The sequence below is a fragment of the Rana temporaria genome, chromosome 2 (genome assembly GCF_905171775.1).
Source record: "Rana temporaria chromosome 2, aRanTem1.1, whole genome shotgun sequence".
In the NCBI taxonomy this organism is placed as follows: Eukaryota; Metazoa; Chordata; class Amphibia; order Anura; family Ranidae; genus Rana; species Rana temporaria.
The window spans coordinates 397,717,542-397,737,304 of record NC_053490.1 but is presented as its reverse complement, the minus strand read 5'-3'; the positions used below and the strand labels follow the sequence as shown (position 1 = coordinate 397,737,304).

Genomic DNA, 19,763 nt, shown 5'->3' with positions numbered 1-19,763 from the left:
ATATCTCTCTAGATGGAAATGTGTGACGTGTATTTACTTAAGCTAATCCAAAAATGTTATTTCTGATTTTCTTGGTGGTATTTTTGTCTCATTTTAATACAGAGGTGTATAATTAACAATACTCATCGCCTTGTGGAACTATGTGTGGCCAAGCTTTCCCAAGATTGGTTTCCTCTTCTTGAATTACTAGCAATGGCCTTAAATCCTCATTGTAAATTTCATATCTACAATGGTACACGTCCATCAGAGACTGTCCCAGCTGGAGTTCAGTTGGCAGAAGATGAGCTGTTTGCCCGTCCTCCTGATCCACGTTCCCCAAAGGTAAGTCTTTTACCCTTATCTCTGATTGTGTACATGCTTGTTGTTGTGGTTTATTTTTAAAAATGTTTCAATATTACAAATTGTAAGACTTGATATTGAAAATTTCAGTCAATTTAGGGTTTATATGCCAATATGTTTATATATGCCATCAGACTGTTTATTTATTTTATTTTTTTCTTGTGCTGCTTGAGCTTTTTTGACTTTCATTTAGCTGCATTGAAATTAGTTTAAATAAAATGCCCTTATACAGTAGCAAGACAAGAGTCTGAGATTTTTATAATTAACCACATTTTCTCAAAAGGATTCTAAAACATAATTAGATTTTTCTCTTTCGTTCATGGACGGACACAGCCTTAATCTTGACAATGTGGGTATTGGCCTTCCTTTAGGAGTGACTAGGCAGAAACTTATAGTAAATGTTAAACACATCATACACACCCTACAGCCCCACCCAGGGGGCAGGCCCTCTGGGTATAACCTTTCTCTCTGAATCTTGCAGATAATTTTTTATTTCTGCCTAGTTACGGAGAAGACATGGCTCCCTTCGGGCCCATAGGCCTGGAGGCTTTATTGCAAATTCAGTTTTTGGATTTTTTTTTTGGGTGTTTTATTTTTTTCCCCTGTGATCTTCTATAAACTGCCAACTGGGCGACAGGCTGGACCCTAGATCCTTGTAGTTCCCCCAGTTTCGGCCATCGAGCGTGTGCTGACCATAGTTAAGCACTGGATCGTCCATGACATGCCTGTCGCTCTACGGGTGGCCGATGAGCTAGACTCTCCAGGGCATTCATATGACTGGTCTATAGGGCCGAGTCGCAGCAGCTGGGCCGACAGTCACCTCTGTTACCATGCAGGAGATGATCTGTCTAGGATGCTTCCAGCACAGCCCTCAGGAAGGGTAAGTAGTAATACCCTGTTTCGGCAGGAAGACAGAGCTGGGTATCCCTTGAGAGGTGAGTAAAGGGCCCTATCCCCCTTCTCCCCTCCCTCCTCCTTAGGCTCTCTGAGCTAGCTGCTGGGCAGGGGTTCCTCTGGGGAGCTTCACTTGGGGAAACATAAGTCATCAGTGTATAAAGCTGCATATGAGATTCTGCTTACCTGTGTGTGCTGCTCCATGCTGTCGGCGGACATTTTTGCTGTGTCCATGCTGTATTGCTTTACTCGGCATACAATCTTTTTTTCTCTGAGTTCATGGACGGACACAGCACCCACCCCTCCTTTTGATGTTTGTACTGCTTTTTGACGAACTGATCTGCAAGATGCAGAGAGATTAATTATACCCAGAGATCCCTGCCCAGTCACTCCTAAAGGAAGGCTAATACCCACTTTGTCAAGATTAAGGCTGTGTCCATGAACTCGGAGAAAAAGATTTTACGGCGAGTATAAAATCTTTTCTCTTATCGTCCATGGACGGACACAGCTCCTTAAATCTTGACAAGTGGGTTATGTTCCCTGTTTACAGGAGAGGACTAGGCAGAAACATGTTAAATAGTTAAATACATGTTACATTAACAGAGTTGAACAGCCCCGCCCAGGGGGCGGTCCCTCCAGACATAACCCTCCTCACTGCAGCTTGCAGCCTCAGTTTCGTTCTGCCTAGCAAAGGAGAAGGACGTATGGCTCCCTTTGGGCCCAGCGCCCTGAGGAGAAATTTTATTTTATTTTACACATGCTGGTGGTGGCAGCAGGTGTTAGCACCTGTGATTCCCACAGAGTTTTTATTGTTAGTCCTGGACACAGTTTGTGCCAGGGTGGGGGTGGACTGCGGGCGGGCGGTAAAAGAGTGCCCCCTTCCCCCGTTATCCCCTGGGGAATGCTCTGTTATGGAGCCATGGACTAGGTACCTAGTTAAAAAAAAAAAAAAAAAAAAAAAAAAAAAGGCAGAATAAGGCATTTATGGGTGCGCTTTTTACTGCTGCAAGGGACTCTCCTAAGCTGCATAGTGCAGCTGGGTTTCCGCTGAGGGCTCGGTCTTTTTTGGATCACACAAATCAGACCGCTGTGTAGGTTTTTTCCTTCTGTGCCCTTCTTTGATAACTTCTGAGATGCGGAATGAGAAAAGCCACTGAGGGCTTTTGTAGTCCCTCACCGCCGGGCGGGAACCCCTACTTGTATGGATCTGAATGATAGAAGATCCGAAGTACTGACCCGTTCCATGTTTACCATGCTGGGGTCTGGCTTGCGGCCTATTGTGGCCACTACACTGGGGTCTCAGTGGTCGCTGGCGCTATTTTTTTGGGAGATTTTTCAATTACATTGAAAACTCCCATTGGCGCCCATTTTGTCGTAGCCACGCTATGGCGCAGCTTACATTGTGCTGGCCTTTTTCCTGTGGCCGCGTTCTGAACGCTCGGCGGCCATCTTGGAGTAGTCCTGACCCCTAGTGCTGTATACAACTCACAGAGTGAGCATTTTGCACCAGACAGTGGAGGAGCACCGACTCTCCTGAGGTTATTAGCCTAGCGGACCAGCTGGTCCAGGGCCTCATATAGGTCTGTGATGCTTCATTGAATGCTGCGCCCTTGTTATCCAGGGCGTCTGTTTCAGAATGGTTTTATGCACACGGTGGTGTAGTGCTTAACTCCATTACTTGGCAGCAAAAGAGTCATTGGTTCAAATCTGCACACTGACGCCAATCTGCCTGGAGCTTGCATTGTCGCTCCCTGTGTCTGTGTGGGTTTCCTCCGGGTACTCCGGTTTCCTCCAAAGACATGTGTGCATACACCTACATAATATACATACACACTATGTGTGTGTATTATTTAGGGGCAACCCTCCCAGGCCGTCAAAGGCCCAGCTGGGGGACTAATCTGTCCCTGGGTGCATAAGCCGATCACGCCGGCACCCAAATCCTGCCAATGTATATAGCCTTCCCTCCCTGTCTCTAGGTGGGAGGGGCGGCTTGCAGGTTCACAATTCAGTGAAACCTCCCTGCTCTCCGACTAGTGGGTCTGCGAGGTGGTCTCTTCGGAGTACTAGATAGGGTTTCCTCCTATCCACAGAACAAAGTTCTGTCCTTGTGTCTTCCCCTCCCGGCACGTCGGTCTGCCTTGGGCAGTGTGGGATTTGCTAAGCTGCAAGGTAATTTTACCTTTCCTGCAGGACGAGAGTTTTGGGGTTTTCTATGGGCCTCAGGCCCTAAATACCTTTGAACGTCGGGTAGTTCCGCATGGAATCCATTTGTTCGGTGGTAGCTGCGCTTCATCCGGGGGATGTCCTGACGTCCTCGGACATCAGGGACGCATACATGCATGTCCCGTTTTGCACATGTCAGTGTTTTTTTCTGTGCTTCGTGATGAGAGAAGGGTCTCTGTCAGCCTGTGGCCCTCCCTTTTGATCTGGCGTCAGCACCATGGGTTTTCAGCTAGGAGCTCGCACTTATTTGAATTTTGTTGGGACAGCGAGGCTTTGCCTCATTGGCTACTTTGACGACTTTCTTCTGAGAGCAGCTTCTGTCTCCGACCTAGTGGATAGGTTATTCCCATTCAGACCCTCCGAAGATTCGGGTGGATGTTAAACGTTTAGGCCAGAAAGTGTAGCTCAGTGGCAGCAAGCCTGCCCTACATGTGTGCGACCCAGGGTTCAAATTATGGGCATGCTAGGTTCCGACTCAGCGTTGGAGTATCTAGTGTTGATCCAGACTCCTCAGTGGCAAAGGTCCTTCTTCCCCTGGAGAAATTGCAGACTCTTCAGTCTGCGGAGAAGGTATTGGCATCACGCAATCGGTCTTCTCTCCGGGCGCCTGCTGGTTCAGGGTCTGTGGGTAGCCTCCTTCAAGGTGGTACTGTATGCCCAGTTCCACACCCTGGTTTTCCAGTGGAACTACTGTCCAGGTGGTAAAAATCTCTTGTCTCTGAAATCATTAGATTCCTGTGCGCCACCTAGTCAGAGTCTCTCTGAGTTGGTGACAGAGATTCCCGACTCTTCGGTCCGGGAAGTTGTTCCTTCCTTCCAGTGGTCGGTGTTTACGACGAATGCCAGCTCACGGGTTGTGAACCTGGAGGTTCACAAAACTGGGGGGTCCAGTCGGCCCTGAGTCGCTGGACTTGCGTGGACCTATGACCACACCTCCTTGAATGTGTCTGGTCTCGGTAGCTACCCAGGGTCGGGCCTGGCTAGTGCCTGGTGGAAGACCGCCTGGGAATACCAGGTGCTGTCTACTGTTCATTGTCCTACTATTTTAGGCGATCAGGCTATGCTTCTCCTTGTGGTCGACCAATCTGGTTTCAGCCGGACAACGCCACGGCCGTGGCTTCAGTCTACCATCAGGTATGCCGGCAGGCAGACTACTGGAGTCGCCAGATGCTGGACCAGGGCGACTGGTCTTTGTGCTTGGGGTGTTTCGGCTCCCTTGCAGGAGGTGAGCCTCACATGGCATGGATCTCCTGGCAGCTTGTCTCCGCCGCAAGGGTGTCAGTTAGTGGCCAGGTCTAGTGATCTTGTACAGACGCGTCAGTCGCGCTGGTGGCCCTGTGTTGTCTGTATCGGTGATTTTTTTGCCATTCCTCCATGGTAGTTGCTTCCTCGGCCGCTCCACAGAGTGGATGCTGAGGAGATCCCGATGATTCTAATCGCTCCAGATTACTCTCGGCGTCCTTGGTACGCTGATATCGGGCGCCTGGTAGCGGAGGCACCCTGGCGATTGCCAGGGCAGGAGGTTCCTGTCTCAAGGTCCCATACTTCCTCCTGTTGTACAGTCACTGACTTGCTTAACATGGTTATTGGAAGCCAGACTTTAGGTGACCAGGGTCTGTCTGACTCGGTCATCTCAACAGGGCACCGTAGTCTTCTTCCGGAGGATCTACCGTCGCACCTCTCTTGGTGCGAAGGGATGGAGTGACGTCCACGGGCGTACTTTCAATGTCCAGGGTCCTGCTGTTTTTAAAGCTTGGATTGGATCTAAAAATTGCTTAAAGCACCGTTTGGGGGCAGATTTCAGCCTTGGCTGTGTTCTTTTAGTGGCCTTTTTGCGGCCCGTTCCCTGGTGGGTCCCCTTTTTTTGTGTGCAAGGGGTTTGTCATATACTTTCCCCTCTTGGCCCATCTCTTCCCCCATGAGTTTTGACTCTGGTGCTCTCGGTTCTTCAGGAACCTTCCTTTTGGAAACATCAGAGAGATTTTCTCTTGACACTATCTCAGAAGGTGGCCCCTTTAGTGGCCTTTACCTCTGTTAGAGGGGTTTCTGAGTTGGCGGTCTTGTCTTGCAAGCCGCCATGCTTGATCCCCCATAAGGATTAGGTGATGGTGCGCCCGCGACCTTCCCTTCTTCCGAAGGAGGTTTCGGCCTTTCATACTTTAGGCGTGGTACGCGCTTTGCGGGTATACCAGCCTACTACGGCTCCATTTCGGAGCTTCTGACTCTCTTTTGTGTCGGTGTCTGGTCCACAAAAGGGCCTGGCGGTCTCGTCGACCACCATTTCTCGGTGGATCGGGCAGGCCGTCATACAGGCCTATGCTCCTAAGGGCGGGCCCCCCTTTCCGGTCACGGCACTTTCGACCAGGGCAATTGGTGCTTCCTGGGTTTTTTTTTTTTTTTTTCTTCCCGACATCATGCGTCGGTCTCACAGGTGTGCGAGGCGGCGATTTGCTCGTCCGTTCACGCTTTTTCCAGAATTTACATGGTTGCTGTGAGTGCATCTTATGATGTTTTTTTCAGCCGCTAGTTTTTGCCGGCGGCTGTTTAAAGTTGCACCTCCTCCGTTGAGGAGCTCTGCTTGTTTTGGGGTGAAGTTAAAATTGTTTTTACTGATATATTTCCCACCCCTCGTTTTTTGACACTGCTTGGGGACGTCCCACTTGTCAAGATTTAAGGAGCTGTGTCCGTCCATGGACGATAAGAGAAAATAGGATTTTTTGTACTCACCGTAAAATCCTTTTCTCTGAAGTCCATGGACGGACACAGCTCCCACCCCTCCTTTTTAGGTTTGTACTGCTTGTTACGAACTGAGGCTGCAAGCTGCAGTGAGGAGGGTTATGTCTGGAGGGACCGCCCCCTGGGCGGGGCTGTTCAACTCTGTTAATGTAACATGTATTTAACTATTTAACATGTTTCTGCCTAGTCCTCTCCTGTAAACAGGGAACATAACCCACTTGTCAAGATTTAAGGAGCTGTGTCCGTCCATGGACTTCAGAGAAAAGGATTTTACGGTGAGTACAAAAAATCCTATTATTTCTCTTTCGTTCATAGACGGACACAGCCTTCATTGACCTTAGGGTTATGCTTCTTCCTACCAGGAGATTTAGGCAGAATTCTACAGCACTTAAGGTGTTAAAAACTTTCCTTCATGCTGCTCCTCCCAGGGGGCGTGGCTCCCCCAGGCATAACCCACACCCTGCTTTAGCAGCCTCAGTTTGTTTTCTGCCTAACGACAGGAGGTCAAGGCTATCTCTGGAGTTCCTGGACTCTGGAGTTTTTTTCTGTCGATTTTTCTCGCTTTTTTTTATTATTTTGTTCCTGCATTTTTGAATCCTGCGATTCTTCTATCAACAGCCGACTGGGTGACAGGCTGGGTCCTCGACTCTTGTAGTCCCCCCATGTTCGGCCTTCGAGCGTGTGCCGGCCCTCAGCTCAGCTTTGGGACGTCCACGACAGGCCCCATTGCTCCAGGGGCGGCCGGGGAACTTTGGTTCTAGGGCACACATATGACCGGTCTCTATGGCTTTGTCACAGTGTGTCTGGCCGACAGCCATGCCGTTTACGGACGTTGGTTCTGTATGGGATACCTCCAGCCGGGTAGTCGCAGGACAGGTAAGTAGTGGCCCCTTACTCAGGTAAGTGGTCTGGCTGGTGGTTTCCCTGGGGAGGTCGACTGAGGGTCCGCCCTGCTTTCCTCTCTCCCCTTCCTCTCCCTCCTTCCCCTGACTGGGTAGTGGCTGTGAAGGGGGGCCTCCTGGGTTTTCTTTGTTACCACCGGGGCCCGTGTGTTGTTAGGGGGACTGTGTTGTTACTCTGGGGGGTGCTGCTGTGTGCTGCTGTGTTCTATGAGGTAATTTTTACCTCAGACAGCGGCCGTCTTGGAAATCTCCTTGGTAACGCTGTGATTCTTTTCTGAGGTAACAGACAAAGCAGTCAGGGCTGCTGTGTTCTATGAGGTAATTTTTACCTCAGACAGCGGCCGTCTTGGAAATCTCCTTGGTAACGCTGTGATTCTTTTCTGAGGTAACAGACAAAGCAGTCAGTGCTGCTGTGTTCTATGAGGTAATTTTTACCTCAGACAGCGGCCGTCTTGGAAATCTCCTTGGTAACGATGTGATTCTTCCCTGACATGACACGGCACAGCCTCTGGTCAGTTTTAGTGCTGTTACAGTTTTAGTGCTGTGAATCTTCCATGAGGTGAATACACATCACAGTCAGCACATCAGAGCACACCTGAGGTTTTTCAGCTCCCTCTGCAGCTGGGTGGGGTGGTGAATACCGGGGGCCCCCATGCTCTGCAATAGCAGCAAGGAGGTGACCAGTGGTTTTTTTTTGTCCTGCCTTGCAGGGTGGGTGACTCAGCGCTGACACTATGGAACTCAAGATATGCCTGAGTTAACCCTTAACGCCCCTCCCCCTGCCACATCTGTTATGTTGGCTGTCCTGGGTTTCTTGCCAGGTTTGAAGCAGCTAGTGCCCGGATGGGGGGTAAAAAAGCGCCCCCTCCCTGAAGCCTGCTTCTGGGGATGACACAGAATCGCTGTTTTTTTCTGGTTCTGTTTTGTCAGAGGCTGCGGGTTTTAACCCTTATGGATAGTGAGGATGACTCTGCTGCAGTCAGTTGCTGGCAAGAATTTGTTGGAGCTCTTGTTTCTGCGGTGCGTGAGGCTCTAAAAATTGAGGATGTGGCGGAGACACCTCCGTGTCAGTACCAGCAGACTACCACGCATCGCTGAAGTGTTTCCTTGTGTTCCTTATTTGGACTATATGTTATACAAGGAATGGGATGCACCGCAAAAAGTTTGTCAAAAAACTTTGCAACCGTTACCCCCTTGAGGGGGGCTTTAAAAAAAAAAAAAAAAAAAAAAAAAAAAAAGTAGGTCTCTCCTCCGCCAGTGGACCCCCCTGTGTCCAGACTGCGCAAGGCCACCACATTGCCTGTGGAAGGGGCTCCTGCATTTCAGGATCCCGCTGATAGGAGAGTGGAGGCCGTGGCCCGCTCCCTATTCACGGTGGTGGGTTCGGCGGTGAGGCCGGCTCTGGCCGGGGCCCTGGCAGGCCCCTACTAAAAGGGCGAAGCTCCTGCTGCAGGAGCTGGAAGAAGGACCTCTAAGGTGGCCTTGGTGATCACCGTTAAGGGTGAACGGTCCTTTTGGGTCTTCCCTGACTGGCATCATTGAGGATGCCACAGGTGGTAAGCGCATGCTGTTCCCACGGTTTGGGAAGGGCTAGGGACCTCGCCCTGTGCAAGGACCCTCCTTGCCTACCTCCGAGCGTTTTTTCGCTCGCCCTGTGCGGTGGGGGTAGGTCTACATGGTGCTTGAATCCCCGCTGCGGGGTAGCAGCGCACCGGATACCGCATGCCTAACAAGTCTGCGGACATACCTGCTTCCGCCTGAAGGTCTGCTCCCGCCCGTGTCTCGGGTGGGAGACTGGCTTCGCATTGCGAAGTGTTTTCCTTGGGGTACAAGATTGAGTTTCTCTCTTGTCTGCCAAACAGGTTTTTTCCCTCCGGCTTCTGGCCTCCTCCGGTTCGCCGGTTGACTCCGTCAGGGGCTGTCCAGGATCTTCTGGTCAGGGGAGTGATTGTGCCAGTTCCCTCGTTGGAACGGTCTCGGGGTTTTACTCCATTCTGTTTGTGTCCCCATGGAGGATGGGGCCCGGTCGATCCTGGGCCTCAAGTCCCTCGTTTTGTTTTGTCAGGTTTTTCTGGCATCCTTGGATGTCATGAACGTGTACCTGCATATCCTCAAACCACCAGAGATTCTGTGCTTTGCGGTCGGGGGGGACCATTTTCAATGGTGTCCTTCCCATTCGGCGGGTTTTCGCCAAGGTGCTCGTACCGATACTGGCCCGGCTGTGACAGCGGGGGTTTGTTATCATGGGATGTCTGGACGACATTCTCCTACGAGCTTCTTCGAGCTGTGCATTGGTGGAGCCGTGTCTATCACGTGTCAGGCTCTCCGAGTGTTCGGCTGGTTTCTGGATTGTCCTGAAATCAGGGTTGATTCCGTCTCAGGGATACCTGAGACTGGTCCTGGATTCCTCCGGGGCGGGAGTGTTTTTCTCCTAGCGGAAAAACTTCAGACTCTATCTGCTGTGCAGCAGTTGCCGACCCAGAAGCGGTCATCTCTGCGATTCTGCAGGAAGGTTCTGGGTCAGTTGGTAGCCTCTTTCGAGGCGGTTCCGTATGCCCAATTCCACGCCAGGGTACTACGGAGGGAACTGCTGTCACGATGGGACTAGCTTCCGTCATCTCTGGATTACCAGATTCAGTTGAGTCATCTGATCATGTCTCCCCTGGTATGGTGGCTGGCGTTTCCGGTGCTTCGGGCCGGAAAGTCATTTTTCTGCAGGCCACTGGACAGTGGTCACGACGGATGCCAGCCTCTCCGGTTGGGGAGGGGCGCTTGGGGCACACAGTCAGCCCAGGGTCACTGGACTCAGGTGGAGTCCTGCCTACTGATCAACGTTCTGGAGCTCCGAGCAATCAAGCTTTGCCTTACCAGGTGGTCCCTGGATCTACAGGGCCGACCGGTCAGGATCCTGTCCGATAACACCACGTCCGTGGCGTAGGTTGATCATCAGGGAGGCACACGGAGTTCTGTTGCAGCGACGGGGGTCGCGCGCATCCTTTCGGTGGGCCGAAGGGTCCGTTCCGGCTCTATCGGCCGGGTACATTCCGGGAATACGGAATTGGCTAGCCGACTACCTAAGTCGCACTGCACTGGGCCAAGGAGAGTGGTCTCTCCACCCGCAGGTGTTTCGGGGTCTGTGCCGAAAGTGGGGCACTCCGGACGTGGACCTTCTAGCGTCCCGTCTCTATATCGGTAGGTGCCACGGTTCGTGGCCAGGTTTAAGGACCCGTGGGCGGACGCGTCAGGCGCGTTGGTGGCTCCTTGGGGTCGCTGTCGCCTACTTTACACCTTCCCTCCTCGGAAGCTTCTTCCTCGCCTGCTGCGCAGAGTAGAAGCTGTAGGGATTCTATCGGTCCTGATTGCCCCAGATTGGCCGCGTCGCTTCTGGTACGCGGACCAGGTGCGTCTGCTGGCAGACGCCCCCTAGCGTCTTCCCCTGGGAATTGATTTTCTGTTACAGGGTCCAATCTTCCACCCTGTTTCACAGCCACCGGCCTTAGCGGCGTGGCTGTTGAGAGCCAGGGGCTTAAGGACCGAGGCCTATTGGGCTCGGTGGTCTCTACCGTGCTGCCTGCACGGAAGTCTACCTCACGTAGGTTTTTTCCTCATACATGGAAGGCCTACTTCTCTGTGTGTGGGGAGATGAACTGGCACTCTCGTACATGCGTTGTGTACAGGATTCTGCTGTCTTTGCAGCAGGGAGTGGTTCAGGCTCTCGCCTTACGTACGGTTAGGAGCCAGATTTCTGCTCTGGCTGTTTTTTACTTGCAGCGACCCTTGGCATAGCACTCCTGGGTGCGTGCGTTGGGTCAGGGGGTCTGGCAGGTGGCCCCTCCGGTGCGCCCTCCATTACCCCCATGGGACTTGAATTTAGTCCTTTCAGTGCTTCGGGATGCTCCCTTTGAGGACATTCGGGAGGTTTTTTGTTTTATTGTCACAAAAGGTGATTTTATTTCTGGTAGCAATTACCTCGATCAGACGGGTGTCTGTCTGTTCTGGTGGCCTTGTCTTGCAAGGCTCCCTGCTTGGTCATCCGTAAGGATGAGGTGGTGCTGCGGCCGCAGCCGTTTTTCTCCCTAAGGTCGTTTCGGCTTTTCACTTGGATGTGGACATTGTTCTTCCATCCTTGTGTCCTCAGCCGAAGAACCCGAAGGAGGCCACTTTACATTCTTTGGATGTGGTTCGGGCCCTTCGAGTTTACTTGTCGGCGACAGCTCAGTTCCGGATGTCGGACTCGCTGTTCGTGTCTGTGTCCGGTCCCAGTAAGGGCCTGGCAGTTTCGTCGGCCACCATTTCCAGGTGGATCCGACGGATTGTGCTTCAGGCCTATGCCCTGAAGGGCGGGCGCCCCCCTTTCGGGTCATGGTGCATTCGACCAGGGCGATCGGGGCCTCTTGGGCTTTCCGACACCAAGCCTCTGTGTTACTGGTGTGTAAGGCTGCGACCTGGTCGTCGGTCCACGCTTTTTCAAAGTTTTATATGGTGGATGTGAGTGCATCTTCGGATGCCTCCATTGGCCGCAGGGTGTTACAGGCGGCAGTTTAAGGTTGGAGTTCCTCCGTTGAGTAACTCCGGTTTTTGTTTGGGGTGTAACCTGTTTTTGCTGTGTTATTTTTCCCACCCCTCGAATTTTTTTGACACTGCTTGGGGACGTCCCTAAGGTCAATGAAGGCTGTGTCCGTCTATGAACGAAAGAGAAAAAAGGATTTTTGTACTCACCGTAAAATCCATTTCTCTGAGTTCATAGACGGACACAGCACCCACCCCTCCTTTGTTTGTACTGCTTGTTACGAACTGAGGCTGCTAAAGCAGGGTGTGGGTTATGCCTGGGGGAGCCACGCCCCCTGGGAGGAGCAGCATGAAGGAAAGTTTTTAACACCTTAAGTGCTGTAGAATTCTGCCTAAATCTCCTGGTAGGAAGAAGCATAACCCTAAGGTCAATGAAGGCTGTGTCCGTCTATGAACTCAGAGAAATGGATTTTACGGTGAGTACAAAAATCCTTTTTTTTATATTAAACTTTGCTGTAGTTACCAAGTACACATGGTTACTAGAGTGAAAAATGGAATACACTAATGATCCAATAATTATTACCGTTATAATTGAAATTATAGTGTAGTCAATATTCCAAACTCATCATTTTCTGTGCCAAAAATAGAGCAGATTTTGCCACACATGCTTAAGAAATCTTAGGGCTTGTTTGGACATACAACAGGAGTTGGGTGGTAAAAGCAGGTGGTTTGGCTGCTATTTTACAACCTCCCCTTAACCACTTGCCACCCGCCCTATTGCAAAAAGACATCGGCAAAGTGGTTTCAATATCCTGACTGGACGTCATATGACGTCCTCGGGATATTGAGCCGCCCCGGGGGCGCACATCGCAGGGATCGTTGTTGCAGGGTGTCAGTCTGACACTTGCAACACCGATCCGTGTCCAATCACGGCTGATCACAATGTAAACAAGAGCCGGTTATCGGCTTTTCCTCACTCGCGTCTGTCAGACGCGAGTAGAGGAGAGCCGATCGGCTGCTCCTCTGACAGGGGGGGGGTTTGTGCTGATCGATTATCAGCACAGCCCCCCGAGGATGCCAACACTAGACCACCAGGTATGCCACCATAAACCACCAGGGATGCCAATCAGTGCCCACAATGGATGCCAATCGGTGCCCACAATGGGCATCACTGATTGGCAGGCACTGATTGGCATCCATAAGTACAATATAATACAGTACATCCAGTGCCGCCTATCTGTGCCCATCCAGTGCCGCCTCTCTGTGCCCATCCAGTGCCGCCTCTCTGTGCCCATCCAGTGCCGCCTCTCTGTGCCCATCCAGTGCCGCCTCTCTGTGCCCATCCAGTGCCGCCTCTCTGTGCCCATCCAGTGCCGCCTCTCGGTGCCCGTCAGTGCCGCCCCATCGGTGCCCGTCAGTGCCGCCCCATCGGTGCCCGTCAGTGCCGCCCCATCGGTGCCCGTCAGTGCCGCCCCATCGGTGCCCGTCAGTGCCGCCCCATCGGTGCCCGTCAGTGCCGCCCCATCGGTGCCCGTCAGTGCCGCCCCATCGGTGCCCGTCAGTGCCGCCCCATCGGTGCCCGTCAGTGCCTGAGAAAACATACTTATTTACAGTTTTTTCTAACGGAAACAAAAAAAAAAGCATTTGTTTTTCAAAAAATTTCGTTTTATTTTTTAGCAGAAAATAAAAATCTGAGGTGATCAAATACCACCAAAAATCTCTATTTGTGTGAACAAAATGATACAAATTTAGTTTGGGTACAGTGTATCACGACCGCGCAATTGTCAATCAAAGTGCAACAGCGCTGAAAGCTGAAAAATTGGTCTGGGCAGGAAAGTGTATAAGTGCCCTGTATGGAAGTGGTTAACCAGGTCTCACTGCAGGTGAGAGCCCATCTTATCGGGAAAAGTACACACAATGGTGATGTGTGTGCCAGTGTTACATGCAGAATCCACATGGAACATGGGTCACATTTTAAAAAGGGACTGTATTGTATAATTTAGAAAAGTAGGATTTTTTTTTTATATATATTGATGGCACTGATGTCTGTGTTTTTCACTAAGGTGATATTTGAGTATATATTAGGTTCTCAACACTGTAGGTGCACTTTTTGTTCTGCTGTGTGTCAAATGCCTCTGAAAGTGTTCCACTGCAGATCACTTTTTGGAGAGGTAGCAAGGCACATTTACAGTGCATGCGGAAAGTATTCACCGTGCTTCACTTTATCCACATTTTGTTATAATACAGCCTTATTCCAAAATGGTTTCAATTCATTATTTCCCACAAAATTCTACAAACAATACACCATAATGAGTTTGAAAGAAGTTTGTTTGAAATATTTGCTAATTTATTAAAAATAATAAAATGAAAAAAATCACGTGTACATAAGTATTTGCAGCCTTTGTCATAACACAAAAAATTGAGCTCAGGTGCATCCTGTTTCTACAACTTGATTGGAGTCAACTTGTGGTAAATTCAGTTGATTGGACATGCTTTGGAAAGGCACCCACCTGTCTATATAAGGTCCCACAGTTACCAGTGCATGTCTGGAATTGTCTGTAGACCTCAGACAGAATTGCATCGAGACACAGATCTGGGGTAAGGGTACAAAAAAATGTCTGCAGCATTGAAGATCCCAATGAGCATAGTGGCCTCTATCATCCGGAAATGGAAGACGTTTGGAACCACTAGGACTCTTCTAATAGCGAGCCTCCCGGCCAAACTGAGCCTTCGGGGGAGAAGGGGGACCAAGAACACGATGGTCACTCTGGCAAACCTACAGTGTTTCTCTTTGGGGAAAATAAACTTCCAGAAGAACGCCAATTTCTGCAGAAGTCCACCAACTAGGCCTGTATGGTAGTGTGGCCAGACTGAAGCTGCTCCTCAGTAAAAGGCACATGACAGCCCATTTGGAGTTTGCCAAAAGGCACCTGAAGGACTCGGGCCATGAGAAACAAAATTCCCTGGTCTGATGAAACAAAGATTGAACTCTTTGGCCGGAATGGCAAGCGTTATGTCTGGAGGAAACCAGGCACTGATCATCTGGCCAATACCATCTCTGCAGTGCAAAATGGTGGTGGCAGCATCATGCTGGGGGGAGAAACAGGGAGACTAGTCAGAATTGAGGGAAAGATGAATGCAGCAATGTACAGACACCCTTGATGAAAACCTGCTCCAGAGCACTCTGAACCTCAGACTAAGGCGAAGGTTCATCTTTCAACAGGACAAGGACCTTAAGCACACAGCCAAGATAAGAAAGGAGTGGCTACGGGATAACTGTGATAAGAGGGGGAACCAATGCGCAAAACCACCTAATAAAGAGTAATTCTGGACTAAAAGGAACTTAAAACCAAAATAAAATAAATAAATAGCAGCCAAGACGAAAAGTGTTCTCACACTCAAGACAAATATGAATAATGGTGGGTGTAATGGCGCTAAAAATACTAAAAAAACTTAAAACCAATAAATGATCCTATTCACTAGACCCATAAAGGTAATGGAGAAAGTAACGTGGTGAATCCTCCAATGGATGTGAATAAAATGTGTTCCACTCTGGGTGAATCCTTGAATACCATCCAACATCAACAAAAATGTGGAGGGTATTGATAGTGGTAAATAATAATAAATGATAAGTGAACAACTGTGCCAAGTCAAATGCACAATGTTGCATCAATCCAATCAAGAATGAATAAATAAGTGACTATATGAACATCAATAATAATGAAAAACAAATCCAGTATATAGAACACCAAAAAGCAATAGACAATTAAAGTGCAGCGTGCAATAATTAAAGTGCAACAAATTCCAAAGTGATCCAAAGTATTTGAAACGACATGCAGAAAAATGAGCATGAAAATAAAATCTATGTGAAAAAATGTCCAGTGAGATGAACAATGTTAATAAAAGTAACAATGTCTCTATAATCCACCAATGGAGATTAAATGAAAGTGATAAAATGTCATAGTGCATAAAGAAAAAAAACAATCATAGAGAATGTTCAATCATAGAAATTGTTCAGTGAAAAAAAGGTATGTGCTCCAGATAACAAATCCTCCTATCCACAATATTCAGTGATCAATGCTGGATGTGCATGCAAGCATAAAACTTCCACCATCAGGATTCCCAGAAGTGTCCAACAGACTGGGTGTTCCAGCCCCTTACCTCAGAGCGGCTTGTGATTCAGCCTGAATAGATGTCTCATAGGTAATCAACTGTTCATCCAGCCCCTCAGTCCCACGACCCGATCAAGGATGATTGCAGTCTCTCAGAGGGAATAAAAAGCAAGGGGAGCCTCCATAGTGTAGTAACATCAATGCATTTTATTAAAAAACGAGTAAACACTCACATTTCTAGTAGTACAAAATCGGCGTGTATAGTCTTTGTGTCTCCCGCTCTGCGGCCGCGAGCGGGTGACGTCACCAGCAGCTCCTCCACGTCCTCACGCGTATCGCAACTGATTCACGTTGCTTACTCATAGGATCTACTCTCCTATTCGTAAGCAACGTGAATCAGTTGCGATACGCGTGAGGACGTGGAGGAGCTGCTGGTGACGTCACCCGCTCGCGGCCGCAGAGCGGGAGACACAAAGACTATACACGCCGATTTTGTACTACTAGAAATGTGAGTGTTTACTCGTTTTTTAATAAAATGCATTGATGTTACTACACTATGGAGGCTCCCCTTGCTTTTTATTCCCTCTGAGAGACTGCAATCATCCTTGATCGGGTCGTGGGACTGAGGGGCTGGATGAACAGTTGATTACCTATGAGACATCTATTCAGGCTGAATCACAAGCCGCTCTGAGGTAAGGGGCTGGAACACCCAGTCTGTTGGACACTTCTGGGAATCCTGATGGTGGAAGTTTTATGCTTGCATGCACATCCAGCATTGATCACTGAATATTGTGGATAGGAGGATTTGTTATCTGGAGCACATACCTTTTTTTCACTGAACAATTTCTATGATTGAACATTCTCTATGATTGTTTTTTTTCTTTATGCACTATGACATTTTATCACTTTCATTTAATCTCCATTGGTGGATTATAGAGACATTGTTACTTTTATTAACATTGTTCATCTCACTGGACATTTTTTCACATATAGATTTTATTTTCATGCTCATTTTTCTGCATGTCGTTTCAAATACTTTGGATCACTTTGGAATTTGTTGCACTTTAATTATTGCACGCTGCACTTTAATTGTCTATTGCTTTTTGGTGTTCTATATACTGGATTTGTTTTTCATTATTATTGATGTTCATATAGTCACTTATTTATTCATTCTTGATTGGATTGATGCAACATTGTGCATTTGACTTGGCACAGTTGTTCACTTATCATTTATTATTATTTACCACTATCAATACCCTCCACATTTTTGTTGATGTTGGATGGTATTCAAGGATTCACCCAGAGTGGAACACATTTTATTCACATCCATTGGAGGATTCACCACGTTACTTTCTCCATTACCTTTATGGGTCTAGTGAATAGGATCATTTATTGGTTTTAAGTTTTTTTAGTATTTTTAGCGCCATTACACCCACCATTATTCATACGGGATAACTGAATGTCCTCGAGTTGCCCAGCCAGAGCCCAGACTTGAGAGATCTGAAAATGGCTGTGCACCGATGCTCACCATCCAACCTGATGGAGTTTAAGAGGTCCTGCAAAGAATGGGAGAAACTGCCAAAAAATAGGTGTGCCAAACTTGCAGCATCATATTTAAAGACTTCAGGCTATAATTGGTGCCAAAGGTGCTTCAACAAAGTACCGAGCAAAGGCTGTGAGTACTTATGTACATGTGATTATTTTTTTATAAATTTGCAAAGCTTTCAAACAAACTTCTTTCACATTGTCTTCATGGGGTAGTGTTTGTAGAATTTTGAGGAAAATAATGAATTCATTTTGGAATAAGACTGTAACATAAAATGTGGAAAATGTCCAGCGCTGTGAATACTTTCCAAGATGATCGGGAGATCTGGGTCCCAATCGTTAGTGCGTGGCTCTCTGTGAAATCCTGATCTCTGTGCTTTCCCAGCACAAAGGGAGAAACGCACATATACGTATGCAGCTCCACGTAAAAAAGCCCAGTGAGGCTGCATATATGTTATGTCAGCGTGAAGGAGTTAAAGTGTGTTTCCAGCCTCTTCTCTCCCCTACTCTGATTGTAATGTCTCTTCTGCAATAAAAACCTAGTCATTTGAAAATCAATTATTTTAAAATTAAAGTTCCATTTTGAGTTGTTTATAGTCTAGGATTAGACATTTGTGCTCCTTATTTACTTTTATTCTCGTGTCAGGCTTTTGGTCCCCATATTCTGACCTGTGTTTTGCCTGTGCTTAATGTTGATTAAACATAGACTGCTGGATGACAGTAAAACAAGTTAATTTAACAAAGCTTTACGCCTCAATCACCCAGGGCTTATTTTATGCCCATGCAGGGAAATGTTTACCCACATGGGGATGCACAGGTTTCCCATGCATCCCTGCAAACGCAGTTTCATTAACATCAGTTTGGACACAGCCACTGTGTCCCAATAAGACCTCCTGTATAGGTGTGGGTGCATGGATTGCATTTGGGGAGACACATACACACAAATCTCATATTGGCACACAGTGTCTGTGCCTTCAATGCATGGAACACCTGTGCATTTCCATGCAGGTAAACAGAGGCCTGCGTGGCATTTCTTGGATGAGGTTTCCCAATGGTTAAAGATTAGTATATGTAATGTATTAAATATAAATGGGGTGTAATCTCAGTGGGAAGCCCTTGTGACAGGTTGATGCTGCAGGAACATAAAGATTGTCCCCCTAATACTGGAAATGCCTGAACTGCAGCAAAACACTTTATACCGTAAAATGGGTATAGGTTCAAACCTTTGACAGGTATTACGGTCTGTCTGCCTGTACCAGTGACAGCCACCCCCAAATATGCTCAACTGTCAACAGGGACTAGAACTGAGGTAACATTTTCTTCATATGGATTAGATGGCATTAAAAATTGGCTGAAGTGGCCTTTTAGATTTTTCTTGTTTAATCCCAATAATTTATTTTGATGTAGTTGGCGAGCCCAGGTACATCTGTACATTAATGGCTTGTGTTGTATCAAGTTGGCATGCATTGCGTTGAGGCAGCCTCTATTATTATTTTTTTTGTTCAATGGGCTGCCTAAAGCAAAGGCTCAAAGTGCAGAATGAATGGCACTTTAACACGCATAACGAGCGTTACTGCGCATTACCAAAGCACAAATGTTCAAATCTGACAGTGTCATATAAAAAAAATTCCTGCTGCACTTTGCTGACTGGTTCTTTTTAAAGTTGGCTACTTTATAAAAATGTCTGTATGGATAATCTATGTAATTGTTTCTTTTTCACTTCAAGGGCTGGTTAGTAGACCTCATTAATAAATTTGGCACATTAAACGGGTTCCAGATTCTGCATGATCGCTTTATGAATGGCTCAGCTTTGAATGTTCAAATCATCGCAGCTCTTATAAAGTAAGTAATGTTCAAAATTATTTATTCTGTTAAAGATATTTTGCCAAACAGAAGTGTTAAAAGTTCTCCAGCAGTTCTTTAAATATGCTTTAAACACCTTGTTTTAATACCCCAATAAATGTCTTGCAATGACTGATGCCCCAACATCAGCCATATTGTCTATTGAGGCATTCTTTCTTAGATAACGGTTTTTGATTTAATTTGGAAGTCCTCAATTTCATTTAGAAGAAGCTTCCTCTGGAGCTAGCAATGTCCAGAGTTATTGTAGGCAAGCAAAGCATATACAGAAATTAATATGGTGGGCAAACTAAATGAATAGAGAACAAGAACATGTATTGCAGCTGGTGCCTTCAGCATTATTTTGTGTTCTAGCTCTAGAGTTGGGTCTCTAGAATGTGTCTTATCTCTCTGCACATGTGCAGGATTTTGTGGCTAAAGGCTTAAAGGGGTTGTAGAGGGAAAAAAAAATGTTCCCCCTAAATGGCTTCCTTAACCTTAGTGCAGTCCTCCTTCACTTGCCTCATCCTTCGATTTTGCTTTTTAAATGTCCTTATTCTGAGAAATCCTCACTTCCTGTTCTTCTGTCTGTAACTACACGCTGTAATGCAAGGCTTTTCCCCTGGTGTGGAGAAAGCCTCTTGAGGGGGTGAGCAGGAGTGTC

At 47.8% G+C, this 19,763-nt stretch overlaps 1 protein-coding gene across 1 annotated transcript in view; it reads left to right on the top strand.

Moving 5' to 3' along the window:
* Positions 1-19,763, top strand: part of USP9X (ubiquitin specific peptidase 9 X-linked) — a 316,211-nt gene that overhangs the window by 65,914 nt on the left and 230,534 nt on the right. Inside the window, 2 exon segments of the mRNA XM_040338099.1 lie at positions 103-321; positions 18,987-19,102. Of these exon segments, the coding sequence (XP_040194033.1) occupies positions 103-321; positions 18,987-19,102 (335 nt within the window).